The following is a 20,251-nucleotide window of genomic DNA, read 5'->3' as shown; positions in this document are numbered from 1 at the left end:
TTCATGTCATTCTGATGTGGCATTTCAAAATAAAAGCACTATAACATGTCATAAAAGCCAAGCTGTTTTCCCCCCTAATCTTTTATTAATTTTTTAAAGTGGCCCCCAAATTTTGTTAATACCCGCATTTTTAGACAGTGGGGGGCAAAAGTTGCCCCCAAAATATGTTTTACATTTCCTACACTGTTCCCCTAGCCATTAACCCTACCCACCCCTCAAATCCAGACTCTCTACCATCTTCCTATCCCTATGGCCCCTCCCCCTCTTGCCCCGGCCCCCAACACCACCCATACAACACCGCCCCCCCAGTCACTAATCCTACCCACCCCTCGAATCCCGACTCTACCACCTTCCTATCTCTGTCACACCAGGCTAAATGTCTCATGCACATGAATGCAACTTCAGTATTTCACACACTAATTAACTTGCATAGTTGTATGAATTATAGTAAATGGCAAGGTTCAATATCAGTCTGAAAAAGTCTAAATCAAGTGTTTTATGGTGTAAACATAACTGCAACTGAATGACTAAATTTGAGCTACTACTTGAGACAATGTAGGATACATTACAATTTGTATTAAGGAAAAAGCAGACAAAACTTTGAAGAAGTGACTCAAATATTTATTGTGGCTTGTTTTGCCATGGAAATGCAGGGGGGGGTAATTTGAGATGACTGATATAACTGAAATGATAAGTAATCCATTTTAAGTGGAAAGTGAATCATAGGGACAGGAGAAGGTGGAGCAGAAGTGCAGAAGATAACCAGAATGTGTGGACAATGTGGCACAGAGCAGCTCGCTGCAAATGGAAACAGCCCCTGTAACATGAGATGGCTCCAAATACCAGACTTCATCACACAAATACCAACAGTTTCCAAACAGTTTCCAGCACACATGTTTTATGTTAATAATACACCTGCCCTTTCTTGAGTGAATGACTGTGAGACATGGGGGGGGCTGGCTGTGCAGTGAATTGTTTTCACTATAGGCTAATGTCTGATAACATATACGTAATATGTTATGTACTGTACTACTTTATGTCACTGTACTTTTACTATATTGCATTTTTTATGTGTTACCGTATTTTTCATGTGTTCGGACCGCAGGAAGAATAGCCGTAGCGTCTTGCTGCGGCTAATGGGGCTATCCTAATAAACTACTCTAAACTAAACTGTTGAACCAAGCCTCTCTTCTTGATGACATGTTCCATCGCAGCATGTTCAGAGGTGTCCAAGGTGATGTTGTAGTGGGCCAGGATCTTCATGATGGGCCTCATCTTCAGCCACCACGCTGTCTTTGGAATACGATGTCTGCAGAGGAGGAAGGACTTTGTCAATGCCAAGATGAAATGGAAAACAACCTGAATTAATTCATCAAAATCATTTGTTATGTTAGGGAACGAGGGAAGTACATAAATGTGTAAAAAAAAAAAAAAAAGAAAAAAAAGCTGTTGGGAAGGATAGAGAAGAAGTCTCACTGGAAGTCAGTCTGTTCTTTAAGCTCTGCCAGTGGCTGGAAGACCAAAGCTCTCCTCTTCATGCCTAACACACAGGCAGAATCTGGAGAGTTGGCAAAGATACGACCTGGAGGCACAAGGTTACAAATAGGACACACATCAGCACACAGCGAGCACAAGAGTTAACCACAACACAAGGAGCACATTTGATGGTGTTTTGAGTGACTTCACATTAATAATAATAATAATAATAATAATGATTGGATTTATATAGCGCTTTTCTAGACACCCAAAGCGCTTCACAGGAATCATTATTCATTCACACCATTCGTACCAGTGGTGGTAAGCTACGGGTGATGTAGCCACAGCTGCCCTGGGGAAGACTGACGGAAGCGTGGCAGCCATTTCGCCGCCTACGGCCCCTCCGACCACCACCAACATTCATAGACATTCATACCCATTCATACGAGGCAATGAGGGTTAAGTGTCTTGCCCAAGGACACAACGACAACAGCTGGGAGGGAGCGGGACTCGAACCGCCAACCCTTGAGTCATTGGCCGACCTGCTCTACCTCCCGAGCTAATGGTAATGACATTGTTACCGTGTCTGTAGCACTCCTTTATCTTGTCAGTCAGCCACAGAATAGACTTGGCCCCCATCTTCGTGCCGAAATTCCTGTCGAAGGGAGTGGGTGTCCCACCCTAAAGGACAGGGAATTCACATGGGGTGTTCACATGGTGTTCACATGGGGTGTTCCCTGTCCTTTAGGGTGTCCCACCCTAAAGGACAGGGAACAGTGTATCTAGTAAGGTTTCCTTACATGCACAGAATTGGCTGTGTTGGCAAATAGTGATAAACGATGTCCATCCTTTGGCGCACCTGCTGCATATGTCCAAGAACATTCTTCCTACAGTCAAACACACCCTTGCCCTCCTCCGAGTACAGGTTGAAGATAAAGTCTGTGGTGTAGTTGGCATTGCATCTCTCATTCCTGGACAAAAAGAGAGATTTCTTAGTTGTTGTTGTTGCTGTTGTTTTTAAAGAGAAGTAACAGCACGCTGTGGTCAGGACTGTCCCACAAACCTCAGAATGAGTCCTCTCTTAACTGTGGTCTTCATCTTCGCCACCAAATGTTCCACATTCGTCTACAAACAAATCAACAATTTGACCAGTGAGTTGAGAAACCATCCATCCATCCATCCAACCACGCATCTCTCTCTCTCATTACCCTGGTTTACATTATTATTCTATCGTATTGTGCAATACTATTCACATTATTGCTCCCTTTATTGCAGTATTATACTTTACTGCAGTATACTGTGTTTACTGTTCACTGTCTTACTATTGTTGCCTTACTATTATTTTTTATTGCATTACTATTATTATTTGTTACTTTATTTCTTTATTAATAATATACTGCTATGTCGAGGGGCCAAAACATTGATTTTACTCCCGTGTATTTGTATATTGAGACGTAACAATAAAGAACCTTGAATCACTGCCACCTGTGTATTCATCCGTCCTATTCACCTTATGTAGAAGAGACAGTCTGGCTCGAGAGACTAACAGGAAGTGTAAACATGGCCGTAACTAGCTATGAGGACGGGGAGGTCCGGACCTCCCCTAATATTTCAGCCTGCAAAATTTTTTTTTTTTTTTTTTTTTTTTTTTGCAGGCCAGGCCAGGCCAGGCCACTCACTGAACAGCAGGCCAGGCGCCGCCTACTGGTTTACTAGTGGTTTTATTACTTTATTCAGGTTTAAAGTGGGTGCATCTCATTGTAATCATGCATGATGCCAATTGCCAAGCTCCCGAAGTCAGGTATGCAGGTGGCTATATGCATGGTTTCAGTTTCATGACCCAATAAGTAACAAAAAGAGGTGGTGTAAAGTTAAAAACAACATAATATATTTTATTTTATTTTTCAATCGTTCCTATCAGGAATAAATAAATGTCCCTCTGTATGTTTTTTTTATTATCGATGATGACTTTGTGTGTTGTGTACGGCTTGGGTTGTGTACCTGTGTTTGTAGGTGTCATTTTGATATGAATTTGGCTAAAACAGTTTGTGTTTGTTAGTTACAATTATGTTGACAGGAGAGCTGAGCAGGTGGTGACATGAAAGAGAATATACTGAATAATGACATCACAACAGTATAATCCTAATGTTGATTTAAAATGATATATTACTCTAAATATGGCTAAAAAAGGGGGGGGGGGGGAACTCAAAAAATTTTCGGCGGCGCCCGTCCCTATTTCGGAACCCTGGTTACGGCCCTGAGTGTAAACACAATCGGAACCGATTGTGTTTACACTTCCTGTGGCAGAGCTTATCCCTGCAGCCTGCTTTACTTCCAGTGAGTCACTATAGCTTTTGTCCAGAGAGACGATCTCTGGTTTGACCAGGTAAAACGTTTTGAACAGGAAGTCATAACACAAACCGGTCAAGTGGGCGGGGCTACATAAGGTGAATATAAGCACAGACCTCTAGGTCATGGATGTTGAAAGGCTCCTCATAGATGTAAGCAGCGTCGGCTCCTGAGGCCAGGCCGGCCATGGTTGCCAGGTAGCCACAGTGTCCGCCCATAGTCTCAACGATGAACACTCTTCTCTTGGTGCCAGCAGCGGACTGCTTGATCCTGTCGCAGGTCTGGGGAAAAGGAGGAGAGGGTGTGTGATCTCTAACTTGATGCTTTGGCAATATCGTTTCATTCCAGCTTATTGAATTGATTATAAGTATTGAAAGAAAAAGAGAAAATTAAATAGAAAGAAAATAGAAAGACAAACAAAGAGAGAAGACACAGGGGAGTGTCTCTCTCTCTCTCTCTCTCTCTCTCTCTCTCTCTCTCTCTCTCTATACAGTATGCATCTTCGATAAGAATCTGACCATGGTTATGGTGTTGAGGGCAGTGTCAGCACCAATACTGAAGTCAGATCCAGGAATATTGTTGGAGACGGTAGCAGGAACAACGACGATGGGAATACACAGCTCCTCATACTTCTGCCTAGCCTGCACCATCTCCAGACCCCCCATAAACGCCTGATGGAGAGAGGAGGGAGCAAAAAGTGTCAAACACCAATGAGGAACATTCACAATCAATAGGACTGAGGTGGGTTTTCATTAAGGGGTAAGGATGTTATTGAAACCACTCTATGTTCCAGTCGCTCACCTCAAAGCCTCCAATGATGATCAAGGCGTGGATGTTGAACTTAGCGATGCTCAGACTGATCTCCTCCATCACTTCAGCTGGCAGAGATCTTCACAAGAGGGGAAGTGCAAAGAAACAAAGTGTCCATTCTACCTGTTGTTTTCCTTAGACTACTTCGCAAAAATAATCACAATCCAAAATCCGCACCACCAGTGTTGATATAAGTCCAATCGACACTTCTTCACACTCGGAATACCTGCTGTGTAGCCGTGGAGAGGCATCTGTTGAAATAGCTCACCTCTTAGTGCCCAGCTCGGAGCCTCCCTTGCCGGTCCATCCTCCCACTGCGGCCCAGCCGATAGGCTCAACCTGCACAGGGAGGATGACAAAGACGTCAGTCCGAGTGTGTGCGCTCCGTCATGCTAACTTAAAGGAACACTCCGCCCATTTTCAACCAGCTTTGTATCATTAGAACATCAGTAGTATATCAGAAAACTGTAAACGGTTTTGAAGTCTGTCATTTAATTTGACAGTTATTGAGTGTTAAAGTGTGGACCAGTGACATCACTGGTCCACACTAACTCAAATTAATAACTCATTAACTCAAATCAACTCTCAATAACTGACAAACTAGATGAATGATGAATAGTTTGACAGTTATTGAGAGTTGATTTGAGTTAATGAGTTATTAATTTGAGTTAGTGTGGACCAGTGATGTCACTGGTCCACACTTTAACACTCAATAACTGTCAAATTAAATGACAGACTTCAAAACCGTTTACAGTTTTCTGATATACTACTGATGTTCTAATGATACAAAGCTGGTTGAAAATGGGCGGAGTGTTCCTTTAAGTGTGTGCGTAGCGTAGTGTGTGTGTACCATTCCATGAGCCAAGCCGTCAAAGCCATCATGCACTGCCAGCATCTGGTGGCCCTGAAGGATGCCGACTCTGACGGCTGAGCGGACCGCGGCGTTCATCCCAGCACAAGGAGCACCCACGTTCATTATGGCAATGTTGATATTACTCTGGGAGGGGCGCATATACAGAGAGACACTTATCAGAATGAATGCATTTACCAAGGGCAGTTCACAGTAGTGTAGAAGCAGTCCATGTAAAAGAGACACATATAGAGGCCACTGAAACTGCAGTTCCTCACCTTCGTCTCTGGGGGGTGCACGTGAGCCAGCATTCTGTAAGTGTTCCAGTTGTTCTCAAAACTCCTGTCATCCAACATTAGAAGATATATGTACAGCCATTTGCAACTCAACACAACACCTGTGAATTTAATATAATTTAATATTATAATAACATAGAACTCACTTTCCCCTGAGCTTCACAGCGTCTTCAAACCTCCCTTCAGCCATGGCTATGGTGACATCTTTAGTCTGATATGAAAGGAGATCAACAGAATGGAATCAAGTACATGACACCATGGTTTGTTAAATACTGTATATCGGTAGTTAGTGCTCACCTAGTGTTGTGACCGCTCAAAAAACTTAGAACTACCATGTTATATTTTGTCTCACTGTTGATGCTATACACTACTACTCGTCTACTACACAGCTATTACCAGTATTAGTCTAGACAATCCCCCCCCCCCACACACACACACACACACTTTTACAATGTTTTTTACCATGTGGAAAGTCAGCGCTGTACTCTTTTCAGAGTGCTGTGTCAGTGTGTCATTGTCCAAGCTTGACAGAATGCCCAAATCGATCAAATTCCACGCCACATTTTCACTGCTGCCTTAATTGCAACCAGGCAGACTCTCACACGGAAAACACACACCTTGAATGAAATTCAATGACGTAGAAATAGTTCGGTTAGGCTTAGTCTAATTCCAAATAGATGCAGTTCATTAGTAACCTTGCAAGGCAGCATGGATTTATGAATAGCTCCAGCTGTCAAAAGGCAGAATAATATGAAGACCGTGCCGTCAGGTGTCCAGTCATCAGCGGAGTTGGACGCTGGTTTAATTCAAGCAGCATCTCCATCTCAAGCTCAGACTTTAGACCAGTGGTTCTCAAACGTTTTCACATCAAGGAGCCTTAAACTGAAACAAATTAGACCCATGGACCCCCCTTTTTTTTTCTTCTTCCCCAGGGTCCACCTATCTTATAATATTGTTTATTTTAGATGTTTTATTATGGTGTTATTGTTTGTGATTTAAATAGGGAAATGCATTTGGAGATGGTGCTTTGATATGTGGACTGCTAGCTGTAAACAAAGCCACCACTATTACATACCGGTACTCTGTTCATTTTGTCGCACCCACATTTTCACTGCTTTCTACGCCTCTATATGTACACACTGTAGCACTCATGCTCAATTCAGATTTTTCTCTTATATGGGCTGGATTTTAACTCACCACTTGGACACACTCCATGAGAGGCAGCCTGACAGCCATGTTTCCAGACAAGCTGACCACACACGCAGGAGTCTCTGGTGTGGCCTCGAGCAGGGCCATCACAGCCTCCACACCCATCCTGCTAGCCTGAATCCAGGCAATGAGAAAGGAGAAGAGGTGAGAGTGGTGGATAAAGCTGTATTCCTTTAACACATGGCGTGTGTTTAACAACAATAAAAAAGAAAAATGGATGCATATTTAAAAAGTTTTTTATATGGAAATTACCAGGATTCTGTCAAAGGCGGAGGGGGTTCCACCTCTCTGCACGTGGCCCAAGATGGTGGTGCGGGTGTCGAAGCCTAGCTTCTCTGTTATCAGCTACAGTAGATAGAAAAAGTAGATGAGCAGCCTGTCTAAGATGACGGATAAACCCTGCATTGTGCTGGTAGGTTGGAGTGCTGTGATGATGACTGACCTCTTTGATATCCTCACAGGTGATAGGTTTGCCATGGAGGTCCAGGGCTCCCTCGGCTACGATGATGATGTTCAAACGGTTACCATGGCCTCTTTGCTGAGCGGGGCAGAGGGAGACTTTAGACATCAGCAGAGAGAGCAGTGGCAGGACATGAGAAGTCAAAGACCCAGACATGATGTGTTTAAGGATATAGACCAGATATTCACCTGTGTCAGCCTCCTGCACAGGTGCTCCTGCCAATTATCGTCTGGAGGCATCTCTGGGATGAACACCCAGTCGGCACCACAGGACAGAGCCGTCACCAGGGCCAGGTAACTGTAGGTAGGGTCATAAACACAGAGCCGTCACCAGGGCCAGGTAACTGTAGGTAGGGTCATAAACTCGTTGGACCAGCGTTCTTAGCTTTTTCAAGGCTGGCCGGTAGTGATATTTTCGGATTGAAAATGATTAAAAATTTCGGTTGATATTCAATACTGTATCTTGCTCTGAAACAGCATTTAGACAATATAGGACACTAAAACGATTATACAAAAATAACAAATGAGGTAGACAACACTAACTGGCTGATATTTATTATTTTTTTAAATAAAAAGCCAGTATTTGTCTGGTGAACATTGAATCCAATGAAACATCTATTGATACCAATTTTCTGAGAATCACACTATGAATAGAAAGACCTATTCACCATTATTTGTTGCAAATCAGTTAAGATTTGCACTAAATGATGGTGTGAATATACAGTAGGTCTGTTTGGGACTCTGAAGAACTGGTCCCCGCTGACTTCAGTTGTTTTGGAGAAGGCTCACCTGTGCTTCAAACTGGCATGAGGGGGACTAGATGTAGATGATCATATAATTTTCATTTTTGGGTGAACTATTCCTTTAAGGAAGGAGGAAACGAGAGCTAAAAAAGTGACAACTGGTCATTCTTACTTGACAATTTAATGGAGTAATGGGCAGATCTCACTTTTTGTCTTAACTGAGGTTATTTTTCATGTGTAACTAACTGATCAGTAGAATCAACTTCATTATACAACCACTCAGCAACCACTCAATGTTTTGCTATAGGACAACCTGTCGGAGCACATCACACGCACACACGCACGCACGCACGCACGCACGCACGCACGCACGCACGCACGCACGCACACACACACACACACACACACACACAGGCTTACCCACAGTGCCTGCCCATCACCTCCAGGATGAAGGTCCGCTGGTGGCTGCAGAAAGAAACGTCTTAGGTCATGATGAGTCTTCAAATCACGTGCAGCTCTGGCCTTCACTCAGATGTCTGTGTGTGCATGTTCACCTCTGAGATGTAGTGGTGATAGTGGCCAGGCCGATACGGGCCGACGCGCGTGCGAAGGGCGGCGCTGAAAAATTTGGGCCGTTTGAAGCCCAATTTGGGCCGTTTGAAGCCCAATTTGGGTCGTTTGAAGCCAGATTTGGGCCGTTTGAAGCCCAATTTGGGTCGTCTGAAGCCCAATTTGGGCCGTTTCAAGCCAGATTTGGGCCGTTTGAAGCCCAATTTGGGCCGAGTCCAATTTTACAATGAGATGCACCCACTTTAACCCTGAATAAAGTAATAAAACCACTAGCAAACCAGTAGGCGGCGCCTGGCCTGCTGTTTTTTTTTTTTTTTTTGCAGGCCAGGCCACCGGGCATTTGCCCGACGTGCAGTCCGCGCCTGGTGCATGTTCACCTCTGAGCTGTAGTGGTGATGTGTGTGTGCATGTTCACCTCTGAGCTGTAGTGGTGGTGTGTGTGTGTGTGTGTGTGTGTGTGTGTGTGTGTGTGTGTGTGTGTGTGTGTGTGTGTGTGTGTGTGTGTGTGTGTGTGTGTGTGCGTGTTCACCTCTGAGCTGTAGTGGTGATGGCGTCCACTACCTCCATGATGCGGTGAAGGGCAGAGTCAGTGCCAATGGTCATGTCAGTGCCACAGAAGTCGTTGTCAATGGATCCCACCATGCCAACAATATTCAGATGAGAGGAACTTTTGGCCTCATCTGCTGTGATATTTCCTGCACAGAGGTAAAATAACAGCACACTCAGTCACATCCTTTTGATTGACTGATATACCAATGTGGCCAGCAGAATTCAAGTCATTTCTACTATAGTATCACCTCCATAAGTGGATTTTGAATGTGTGCTCTGGGTGCCTGCCACCCATGGCCCAGAATCCCTTGGAATGAGGTAATATTGGTCAAAATTATTCATATTTACCCAGAAATAAGCAATTTAAATTATTTTCTAATTCACTCTTCTAACCTTTATTATGCAGTCACTGACAAATTTGCAAAGATGTCATCTAGAAAACCGAATAGCTTTGGTGCAATATGGTGGATTTTTAACTGAGTAACCTCAGTATGATGATAATTTACTATTTTTGCCCTTTTAGCTAGAACTGGTTGGGCACTGGGCAGGCAGATATTTTAGCTAGAACTGGTTGGGCACTGGGCAGGCAGATATTTTAGCTAGAACTGGTTGGGCACTGGGCAGGCAGATCTTTTAGCTAGAAATGGTTGGGTACGGGGCAGGCAGATCTTTTAGCTAGAACTGGTTGGGTAGCGGGCAGGCAGATCACAACCACTATTGCTTGTATGATATATGCACTTAAAGTAAGCACTCACTCATAACTATCATGACAGTGTAGAAAACCATGTGTAAAAGTGACTTGTGACAAGTAGAGGGTGTTTCTTAGAATGGTGACTTGTTGATGACAAGTCTACATGACCCAATTGGGGGGGTCATGTAGACTTGTGCTGGAGGACACTCACCAGCTTTGACCAAGTCCCCCAGCAGCTCGTTCCACTCTGTCCGGAAGAGGTTGGCACCAGTCAGGCTGCCATCGCCTCCGATCACACAGAGGTTGGTGATGCCCAGCTTGACCATGTTACAGGCAGCTTTGCTCCGCCCCTCCTTGGTGCGGAAGTCTTGACAGCGGGCACTGCCAATCACAGTTCCACCCTGATGCCAGGCAGGGAGGAGGGGGTTTCAGTACAGGGAGGAGGGGTTTCAGTACAGGGAGGAGGGGTTTCAGTACAGGGAGGAGGGGTTTCAGTACAGGGAGGAGGGGTTTCAGTACAGGGAGGAGGGGTTTCAGTACAGGGAGGAGGGGTTTCAGTACCAAACAAGGAGATTCAGTGCGCTCTGACGCTGAGACATTAGCCCTGTTCAAAACCGGTCCCTATAGAGGGAATGCACGTGACGTCACGGACGCGACAGTCAGTGCGGGTACGCCCACTCAGCTGCGGTGAGTGTCAAAACGTCTAAACAAGCCAGGTGGCGCCGCCGGGTCACGGTGTTTAGCGTTCAGCTTCCGCGAGAAAACAACGAAAATGGGAAAGTGCTTTTGTGCCATTGACTGTAAAAATAGATTCAACAAGGCGTCGGAGGTATCTTTTTACAGGCTGCCGAAAGCTAATGAAACGGTCCCGGTCTTCTCTGCAGCTATCCAGGGTTTCAATGAGGGCTCATTCATTCTCTGGCTGTGTTTTACCTGCACAGATATAACGTTACATGAGTGACAGTGTTCACTATGATTGAACAAAGCTAGCGTGTGTTAGTGACAGCGTATGCTATATTTTTCTTAATAAAAGTTGTAATAAAATAAATATTTACCTCTCCACATAGGCTACAACCAGAATATCCAATGCTGTCCTCGTTACTTTAATGTCGCCAACAAATCCAGCCTTGAAGTACGACGCGTATGCTTTCATGTTTTGGTTTGTGTATTTCCCCAGCGTCGATATTAAGTACATATAAATGTCAGGAAACCCTATTCCTGGCCACATGTCTACGTCCATGGACCACTGGTTCTTTGGCAAGCTGTAAGGGTCACATTCGAGTCCAACTGCCTTTAATTTAAGCAGATAATCGTTTATATTAGCCGTGGTTTCGCTACTACCCTTGGCGGAAGCCACGTTTGTTTTGGAAATTTGACACTCAGTGCTGCTCAGTCCGGCTGAGGGGGCGTGTTCGGGAGGGGGCGTGGCGTCGGTGCATTCCCTCTATTACAGAAATAGTGGACTATATAGTGTGTTGGCCATTTTGTACTAGTGTCCGAATTCTCAACTGTTCATTTGATTCACTATATATAGTCCACTGTAAAATACTCACAATGCAGAGCAATTTCCCGTATACCACAATGCAATGCTGTCGTGCTTAGCAAAGGAGAGAAGAAGAGTGAGGTAGTGTCTGAAACTTGTTTGATCGTTCCCCATATAGTTCACTATATGATGATAACACTACATGGGGAATAGTGAGTGAGTGAGTGAATGAGTGAACCATTCTGAACACAGCTATTGAGAAGGTAGTCCCCACCAAGCAGGGACAAGAAAGATGTAAAGGGGTAAGGATATATGAACCCCCAGCCTTCAACTCTAAATTACATTACTATTTGAGTGAACCTGGCATTTGCATGACCATTTGACCTACAAGACCTAGTCGCTAAAGAGTATCTAGAGTTACATAGCCCCCCAGTCTCACGAAAAGTTTGATCTGTTACCAACGACAGTCTGATATTGAAATAGGCTGCTGACACGTAAGGGAGTAGGGGGTGGGTGGATGGAGGTGTAGCGTGCTCTTTCAACCGAGAGAGCAACTACTACGGGAACTAGGTATCCTCCTCGCTGTCAGGTGAAAAAGAAGCAGCTGGTGCCTACACATGTGTTGGAGGAAGGAAGCATGTGCTAGTCTGTATACAGTACAACTCTGCCCAGATTGGCAGAGGGGGCGGAGCAATGATAGCAGGGGGAATTGGCCAAGTACAATTGGAGAGAAAATGGGAGAAACCCTGAAAAAAAAACATAATAAAAAATAAAGAAAGAAAGAAAAAGAAAAGAAGAAAATGCAAACCTTTTAGCCCATGGCACTTTTTTTCAAACAGTGAGAAGGTTAGGTAATACATGTGCAGAGTATGCCTATATTCTGTGTGTTCTTCCATATTAAGCACACACTGTATTCTGTGCATGTGTGTTCTCACCAGCTGCAGCATCATGGACACACTTTCCCAAGTAGCTAGGCGAAAATGGTCTCCTCCATCAACCAGACCCTGGTAACCCTGGAAACAAACAGTGAACATAGTGGCAAAGGGTTCATCGTTGTGAAGAATCTTTGGACTTGATACTGTCTGAATGTTTTTGCCCTTGCATGCACAGTCATTTCAGTCCATTAAGTGTTTTATATGAATGGTGTGTGTTCATGTACACTCAAGCTTGTGTATAGTAATCACTCTGTAGACTGGGGGACATACAGCAGTATTTATTTACCTCATGGACAAAATACACCTTGGCTCCAGTGTACAGTCCCACTCTGACTGTGGCCCTCACAGCGGCATTCATACCTGCAGGCACAGTGTAGATTGTGCACAAAGCTTGCGATCAATAATTGAATGTTTACTTGTATTAAGCTACATTTTAAGCACATCCATTACATTGCACATTATTCAGACTACATAAGCAAAGCATTGCATCAGAAAGTGGCCAACCCAGTTGCATCTATATCAAATCTGTATATAGGCTACTACACTAAATCAACTTAGTCCAAAATTCTGCTGCAAGATTGTTGACTAGAACCAAATGCATGTCTCATACCTCCCATGTGCTGGCCTCCTTACTACATGTGCGTTTTAGACAACATGCCCTCATACCGAAATGACAGAATAGGTCTATTTCCACTGACTCCCGAAACAACTTAAAGCGCGAACGACACGGGCTACTTCCTGGTTACTTGGGCAGTCGGGGGAACTGAGCACCGACTCTTCCCAGCACTCGCCACCGGTACGGGGGAGCGAGTCCACCCGCAGCTCGAGCTCGACTCGCCACCGGCTCGTCCGAGCGACTCGACTTACCACCCCTCTTCAGCGAGTCGTGGTTAAGGTTAGGCAACTAAAACAACTTGGTTAAGGTTAGGCAACTAAAACAACTTGGTTAAGGTTAGGCAACTAAAACAACTTGGGTAAGGGTATGGTTATGGTTTGCATCGGCGTTAAAAACGGTGCACGCCGGGAGGCGAACCCGCTTCTCTCGTTTGCTCTCTCGGTTGAAGGATGAGCGGGTCCGTCCACCCACCCCGCCCTGCCCTGCCCCGCCCCGCCCCGCCCTGCACCGCCCCGCCCCGCCCCGCCCCGCCCCGCCCCTGGCTGCATGGAAACAGGCTGCTGGTATAATCTCTGCAATAGAGAGGCAAAGTGGAATGTCACTTCCTGCTTCAGCGCTGTACCAGAGATTTTCATCCGCCATTTATTTTCCCATAGACATTTCGTAAAATGCTTATAAAATAGTTGTACTTGGTCGAACCAAACGGTTCAGCTAACGCTATAATCGGGAGAGACCATAGAACATTTCACTCGGACCAAAAAAAAACACGTCGAAAAAACGTTTTCTTTAAACCCGCAAATGTTATGCGATCTCTCCTGTTTCTAAATATATCTGTACCGTTTGGTTTGAACCAGTAACATTTGTTTTATACGCATTTTACGAAATGTGGATGGGAAAATAAATGGCGGATGAAAATCTCTGGTACAGTGCTGAAGCAGGAAGTAGGCGGTCACTTTGCCTCTCTATTGGTGGCGTCCATTTCAGATGGCAGCAGAAGAAAATCCCTATCCGCTCCCTGCAAGCTCTGCCATTGGCTCCGACCCGCTCTGACTGACCGGCAGCGACCATATTTGGATTTCCTTTCTGCTCCCTCCGTGTCGAATCTGTTGATCTCAAATGCCTGCGCCGTTGTGAAACGTCAACAATGCTAGCTCGTTGCTATGCGCTGAAAACGATTGGATCCCCTGTTGTAGGGAGAGAGTCTGGTAGTAAGCGAGACTAGGTTAATCAAATTGTACATTATCAGCTTTATTTTAGCATGCAAAAGTAGCGCGAGACCCATTCCTGGCTGTTCATTGGCTAATGAGTCTCGAAAGTCCAGAGTGGAGATCTATGCTGCCAAACTCCTCTCCCGGAAGGGAGGGAAGTCTGGCAAGCAAGACTAGTAGCAATCGGATGCAATTTATTGCAGGAAGGTGGACTGGCTAAATGTATCTCTCTACCTCTCTCAACACATTCGATGACATAGAGACAAGATGGGGATCGATTAACATTTTGGGGGCACCAAGAGTGTCTCCCCTTTCAGTGGGAAGGAGCAGAGAGTGGAGATGACCGCTCACCCACTCTACCTCACCATGTCACAGACATATGACAGAAAGGTCATGCCTCTAAAATTAGCCCCCATAACAGATACAGTGTTAGAGAGAGGAGGAAGGAGAAGAAACTTGGGCCAACTGATATAAAGAAAGACGTCTGAAAACGTGCTTGCATCTGGGGGAGAATTAGTATTGTGAATGAGTGAGAAGAGAGCGGGGATAGGAAAGGCATATACAGTAAGGCATAGTAGTCGGTTTTTGTCTGTTCAAGGCTTCAGTGCTGTCACACACTTGCCCTTAGGTCTTAAGTTGAGATGGGCAGACATACAGACAGATGGATAACCTGCTGCCTCATGTGTTTACTAGAGGGTTGTGTGGAGTCACTGACACACTTCCCCAAAGGTCAGAGTGGAGATTTCATCAAGTTAAAGGTCAGGGGACAGACTGCCTCGCTCTGTGCTCCTAGCAGCCCTGGATGAAGGGCTTCATGCTGCCCTTTCCTAATAAGATAAGATATCTCCATAGCAACGGAGAAATCATCAAAGTTTTGTTTAAAAGAAGAAGAAAAAAGCTACCGTAGTTTGCCTTGATATAACTGCAATCACCATTACATGTGGCAGGAAAGAAGTGACAAGTGTATTTTTTGGTTTTCACAAAGCAGTGTCATTTCTAGTGCTATTATGCCTAAACTATTATCTATACATGCTGTAATAGGTTTCAGCTTCTTATGCAACCGTTACTTTAGAACACAACAGTACCACAACACTACTGATATACCTCTGTAGGCCTATGTAGGCTACCTGTATATTGATAACCACCAATTACCATTTTTGAGGCATCACATGCTAGGCTGCCAGATAAAACTATTTCCAAAGCACACTCAAAGCATAGCTCAAATATTTATTCACATGTCATTGTTTTATATAGCATATAAATAGCAACTCTTTCGCGAGCGAGTCACTCAGCCTCCCGTTGAGCAAAACAAGCCACAGATATGCTCGCCTTGGCACTTGCATACCAGCCTGGGAAACCCACTCCTTACCCTGGGCATCGCCTCCAGAGGTCAGCACGGCAATTGCCCGGCCCACTCCCATCTTGGTGGGATCCACAGGAGCTGTTTGCGCCATGGTCCTGGAGCTGAGGCTAGCTGTGGGGGGAAAGAGGGGAGAGCGTTGGCCTGCCCTTGAGACCAGGTTGGATCAGCAGCACTGCTGAATGGTGACTGGAGAGTAGGCTGCAGAGTGTGTCTCTCACCTCTCAACTCTGCTGCCTGTTTTAGAATAGTAGCACAGCTTAATATGCTCCTGGCAGATATTGAGGCACGCGTAGTTGGTCAAACACATTTACACACACACACACACACACACACACACACACACACACACACACACACACACACACACACACACACACACACACACACACACACACACACACACACACACACTCTCATGTAACACTCCTGCTAATGTTACTGCATCTGGTTACAGATGCAGGATTTCAAACACGTGATCTCAATGTCATGCTCATAGTTGCTGGAAATGCAGTAGCCTATCAGCTTTATATTATACAAAACTATCAACTACTAGTTAGACCCCCCTGGTCTGGAACACAGTGGTCTCCAAAGCCTCTGGTCTTTATAAGCATTTTCCGAAATGTCTAATCTCGTGGTGCATATGCGTAACCCCGAAATGTTAGGGTTTGTCATACACTTACTCTGGAGAGTGCCACTTGTCCTCTTCTCCTCAGTCTGATTCTCCCTTATGGCAGTTGGCATCCTTTATATTGCATTACCGCCTGATTCTCCCTACTTATATTCCCATCACTTACAGCCTCAGACTGATGACATCACTGATGACATCATCACTGAACTTATGCCTCAGCAGGAAGGCATCACTGATGACATCATCACTGATGACATCATATCCGATTGTGCAACTCGGCCAAGTTGCACATTCAGCCCTAATTACATTCAAAAATCTGGCTCCAGACACTCCACACAGACACTTCTCATTCTTATTGCCTATGCCTCAGCATAGGCAAGTATCTCTCTCTCTCTCTCTCTCTCTCTCTCTGAGTCTATACCGGTATATATATTTATGTGTGTGTGTTTCAATGGACTTTGTTTCAATTTTTGTCCCACCGATGATATCACAATGTCTATGACATCATTAGTGATGTCATCAGTGACATCATTATTGACCAAAATCATTTTATGACATCACTGATGATGTCATAGGCACTGATGATGTCATAGGCATTGTGACATCATCAGGATGTCATAGGCATTGTGACATCATCAGTGACAGTGATGTCATCAGTGATGCGAAGTTGCGCAAATGTGCTCAACAAGCATGCCAATAGCGCATGGGTTAGGGTTCTGATCAGACTCACAAAGTTTGGATATCATAGCAGACTGGAGTAGTTTTGGCAGAGGTCCGTGCTCTCTGAGTGCACTTAGTTTACATAATGTTAATTGACTGGGTTAGTTTGGGAAATTGAGTTGTAACAATTTGCTCAAGACGGTCCGATACACTCTCAACTCTTCAATCTTTCAAATCGGCTGTGTTGATGACCTATGACCTTTAATGGCAGTGTAGCTTACCAGCATCCCCTGCTGGTGGAGGGTCAGAGTTTGAGGACGTCTTGCTTTCACATTCAGAGGCTGAGGGGTCGTCATCACCACCTAAGGAGGGAGAACCATATCACATTACCCATGCTAAGATCCTGCCGTGCATGGATGCACTGTAGTCTACATGTGTGCTCAGCTGATTCAGCAGCTCGTCTACGTGACATAAGGGACTCCATAACTCACTCTCAGTTATATCACTCATGACACACCCTTTGTAAGACTTGCTCAAGCATGATTCCTGGGCATTTCTTCTCATATCTACTTTCTCTTTGCTATTGAAAGCATTGATGATCCTCGATCTGTATGTGGCAGGATAGTTTAGTCCCACTGGCCTTATGTTTGTTGCTATGAGCATCTAGGCCGGTCCAAGACCTCATGTTGAGGACTATTATAAGGACATGAATTTATTAGCCAAGACTGTTTGGGGACTTTTATTCCCAACCACCTTCCTTCATCTGATAAACAGCCATGCAGGCTCCTCCGAGTCCAATAAGTCAGATGTCCAGTTCAATACAGATTGATGTAGTAGCCTATTTATTGCAAGTAGATGAAATTGGTTGTTCACTGGGTTAGACCTTCGGGTATTATAAATGAATGCTCCCCACGCGTAAAGTATATCATTCACACGATATATCATTTATATTTCTTTGTCATTTCTGCCTTGTATGTAATTTTACCACATGCCCAAATCCCCCATGACACCACTATTATTTTCTCTCTCGTGTTCATTCCCTCCTCTCCCATTCAAACACATTACATCTTGTTAGCACCATTCATGTCAGGAATTATGAATCAGATCGGGTAATTAGATACAGTACATTACCACTGTTAGGTATGCGTGTATGGGCTTGTGTGTGTGTGAGTGTGTGTGTGTGTGTGACTGTGTGTGTGTGCGTGTGTGCGTGTGTATGCGCGCATGTGTGTGTATGTGCGTGCACGTGTGTGTGTGTGTGTATGTGTGTGTGTGTGCGTGCTGACTGCGGAGGGCTTCTGTGACTGTCAAACCATTTTGTTCAATCGGTGAAGCAGATTAAATTTTTGAGTGCCATGCCAATTGAATAACAAAGCCAGTGTTGGGGGTACTCATTACAAAAGTAACATATTACATGTAATATATTACTTTTAGCAGTAACTCAGTAATATAACTTATTACTTATAGGATTTGAGTAGTATTATACCAGTTACTTTGTCAAGTAACTCAAGTTACAAATTTAGTTAAAAATAAATACATCAAAGCACATATTTAAAAAAGATACAATCATTTCCTAATCAAACTGTGTGTTTTTATGCAAATAACCACTATAGATGACAATAACAAAGGAAAAGAATAATATTTCGAATTTTGGATTGTTTACACTGACTTCAAGGCGGTTGACATTATTTTTCTATATTTCTATATTTCTACTGTATTTTCTGTCTGCTGTATATATATTCCAACTGTGAAATTTAGCAAGAATATCATGTGAATAAACTGTGTTAAAACGGAGCACAGGTAAAGCAGAAAGTCTTAAAAACTCAATATTACCACTGGATTGTAAGAATGAGCAGTGTGGTGAAAAGCAACAGTCAAGACGAGAGAGGAATGACTCTCGAAAGCCCACAGCGGTCATTTCGATTTTTTGTTGAATTAAAAAATACAATGCTTCTGGTACATGGCTTTTCCTAAAAGTGTCTGTATTGTCATTTAAAAAAGTTTTTTTTATAGGAATTACACAAAAGGCAAACAAAATATTATCATTTTTACCTAGAAAGACCATAGATGGTCATTTTGACCTCACTGAATTTCCCAGGGTTCTAGACCAATTCTTTAGTCTATATTTTCACATGTGGGTGTTGTTTTGACTTTTTAATGCATTAATATCTCAATTGGGTATTTATCATGAGAGATTATAGAGTTTGGGTCAAAATGACCACTTACGGCCATTCTATACAGTAGTTATGGAATTCTGGCACTTCTTTCAACTTGTTAAAATGCAGATCTGCCACTTCTTCAAACTTGTTAAAAAGCACATTTCGGTGTTATTTAGTCTTTTCAAAATATATCTTATACCATATACACAATGATTGCATTAATCTCTCAATTGAGTATTTATCATGAGAGATTATAGAGTTTAGAATCTAGTGGTCAAAATGACCACTTACCGTCGTTCTAGTAGTTATGGAATTCTGGTCCTTGTTAGTGTTAACGATGAAAAGGAAAGGACCAACATTGACAACAGTGGGCGGGAGGCTTGTCATTTACAGCCAATCAATTGGAGACGTCTTAAAATAGACACAGGATGCCTGTCTGAACCCAACAGACAGACAGACAGTGCCCCTCCCCTTCTTTACCGCCATTACTGTAAAACTGCACAGTCATCTCAATAACTGAACATATGCCAAGACACGCTCACGTGTTGTCATTGTCTTGTATGTGACACCATGTTACATACATACGTGTCAGAACATGGCAATGCTCAAGTTCATTCAATGTATAGACCTTATTCGCTAACCCTGGACGCACCATTTTGTTGACATACCGTCCTGCACGCACACAGCGCTGCAGCTGACAACAGGCTTATTGTCGTTTCTGTTCCATTACAAAATAGCGATAGTGATGACAGCAATAAAAAACCCACAGTTGTTGTTTGCATGCTGCCGTTAATGCCTGTAATAATAAACAAATGAAAAAACGAGGTGAACAGACTTTGCTGTGAGGAGCTGTCAGAAAGTTTCACCTGTCTCTCCCAACTATCCACACATCTCCTGTGTGCTGATGACGTATCCCCAGTCTCGCTCCCTTCACGTCTGTGGACGGTAGAGATAGAAACAAACCACGGGGACTTTATTGCTGTCATTAGCCTACTACAGCCATGCCTAACGCAGGTCACCATCCGAACACAACAGGAACGATACAGGTAACGTTAACAGCGGCTAGCTTCCTATGAACGCTGCTCCACATAGGCTGTCACTTGAAAACTGCAGCGCTATGTCGAATCGAATAAGGTCTATTGGGCCTTCGTTAACAGTCTCTCTCTCTCTCTCTCTCTCTCTCTCTCTCTCTCACAC

The 20,251-nt window shown here is 44.0% G+C and overlaps 1 protein-coding gene across 1 annotated transcript; it reads right to left on the bottom strand.

Moving 5' to 3' along the window:
• Positions 1-1,155: 1,155 nt before the first annotated feature.
• On the bottom strand, positions 1,156-15,698 carry pfkmb (phosphofructokinase, muscle b; the record flags this gene model as incomplete). Its single annotated transcript, XM_083661946.1, has 22 exons — positions 1,156-1,309; positions 1,477-1,582; positions 2,058-2,157; positions 2,336-2,447; positions 2,540-2,601; positions 3,942-4,106; positions 4,344-4,496; positions 4,627-4,714; positions 4,904-4,974; positions 5,486-5,632; positions 5,764-5,827; positions 5,928-5,992; positions 6,979-7,104; positions 7,243-7,335; positions 7,433-7,528; positions 7,639-7,747; positions 8,613-8,657; positions 9,292-9,457; positions 10,214-10,403; positions 12,421-12,498; positions 12,707-12,780; positions 15,614-15,698. The coding sequence occupies 22 exons, from the start codon at positions 15,696-15,698 to the stop codon at positions 1,156-1,158; spliced, it is 2,349 nt and encodes a 782-aa protein (XP_083518072.1).
• Between the last annotated feature and the right edge of the window lie 4,553 nt (positions 15,699-20,251).

This window comes from Poromitra crassiceps (assembly GCF_964638095.1).
Source record: "Poromitra crassiceps genome assembly, chromosome: 27".
NCBI lineage: Eukaryota > Metazoa > Chordata > Actinopteri > Beryciformes > Melamphaidae > Poromitra > Poromitra crassiceps.
This window is presented reverse-complemented; position numbering and strand designations above follow the sequence as displayed.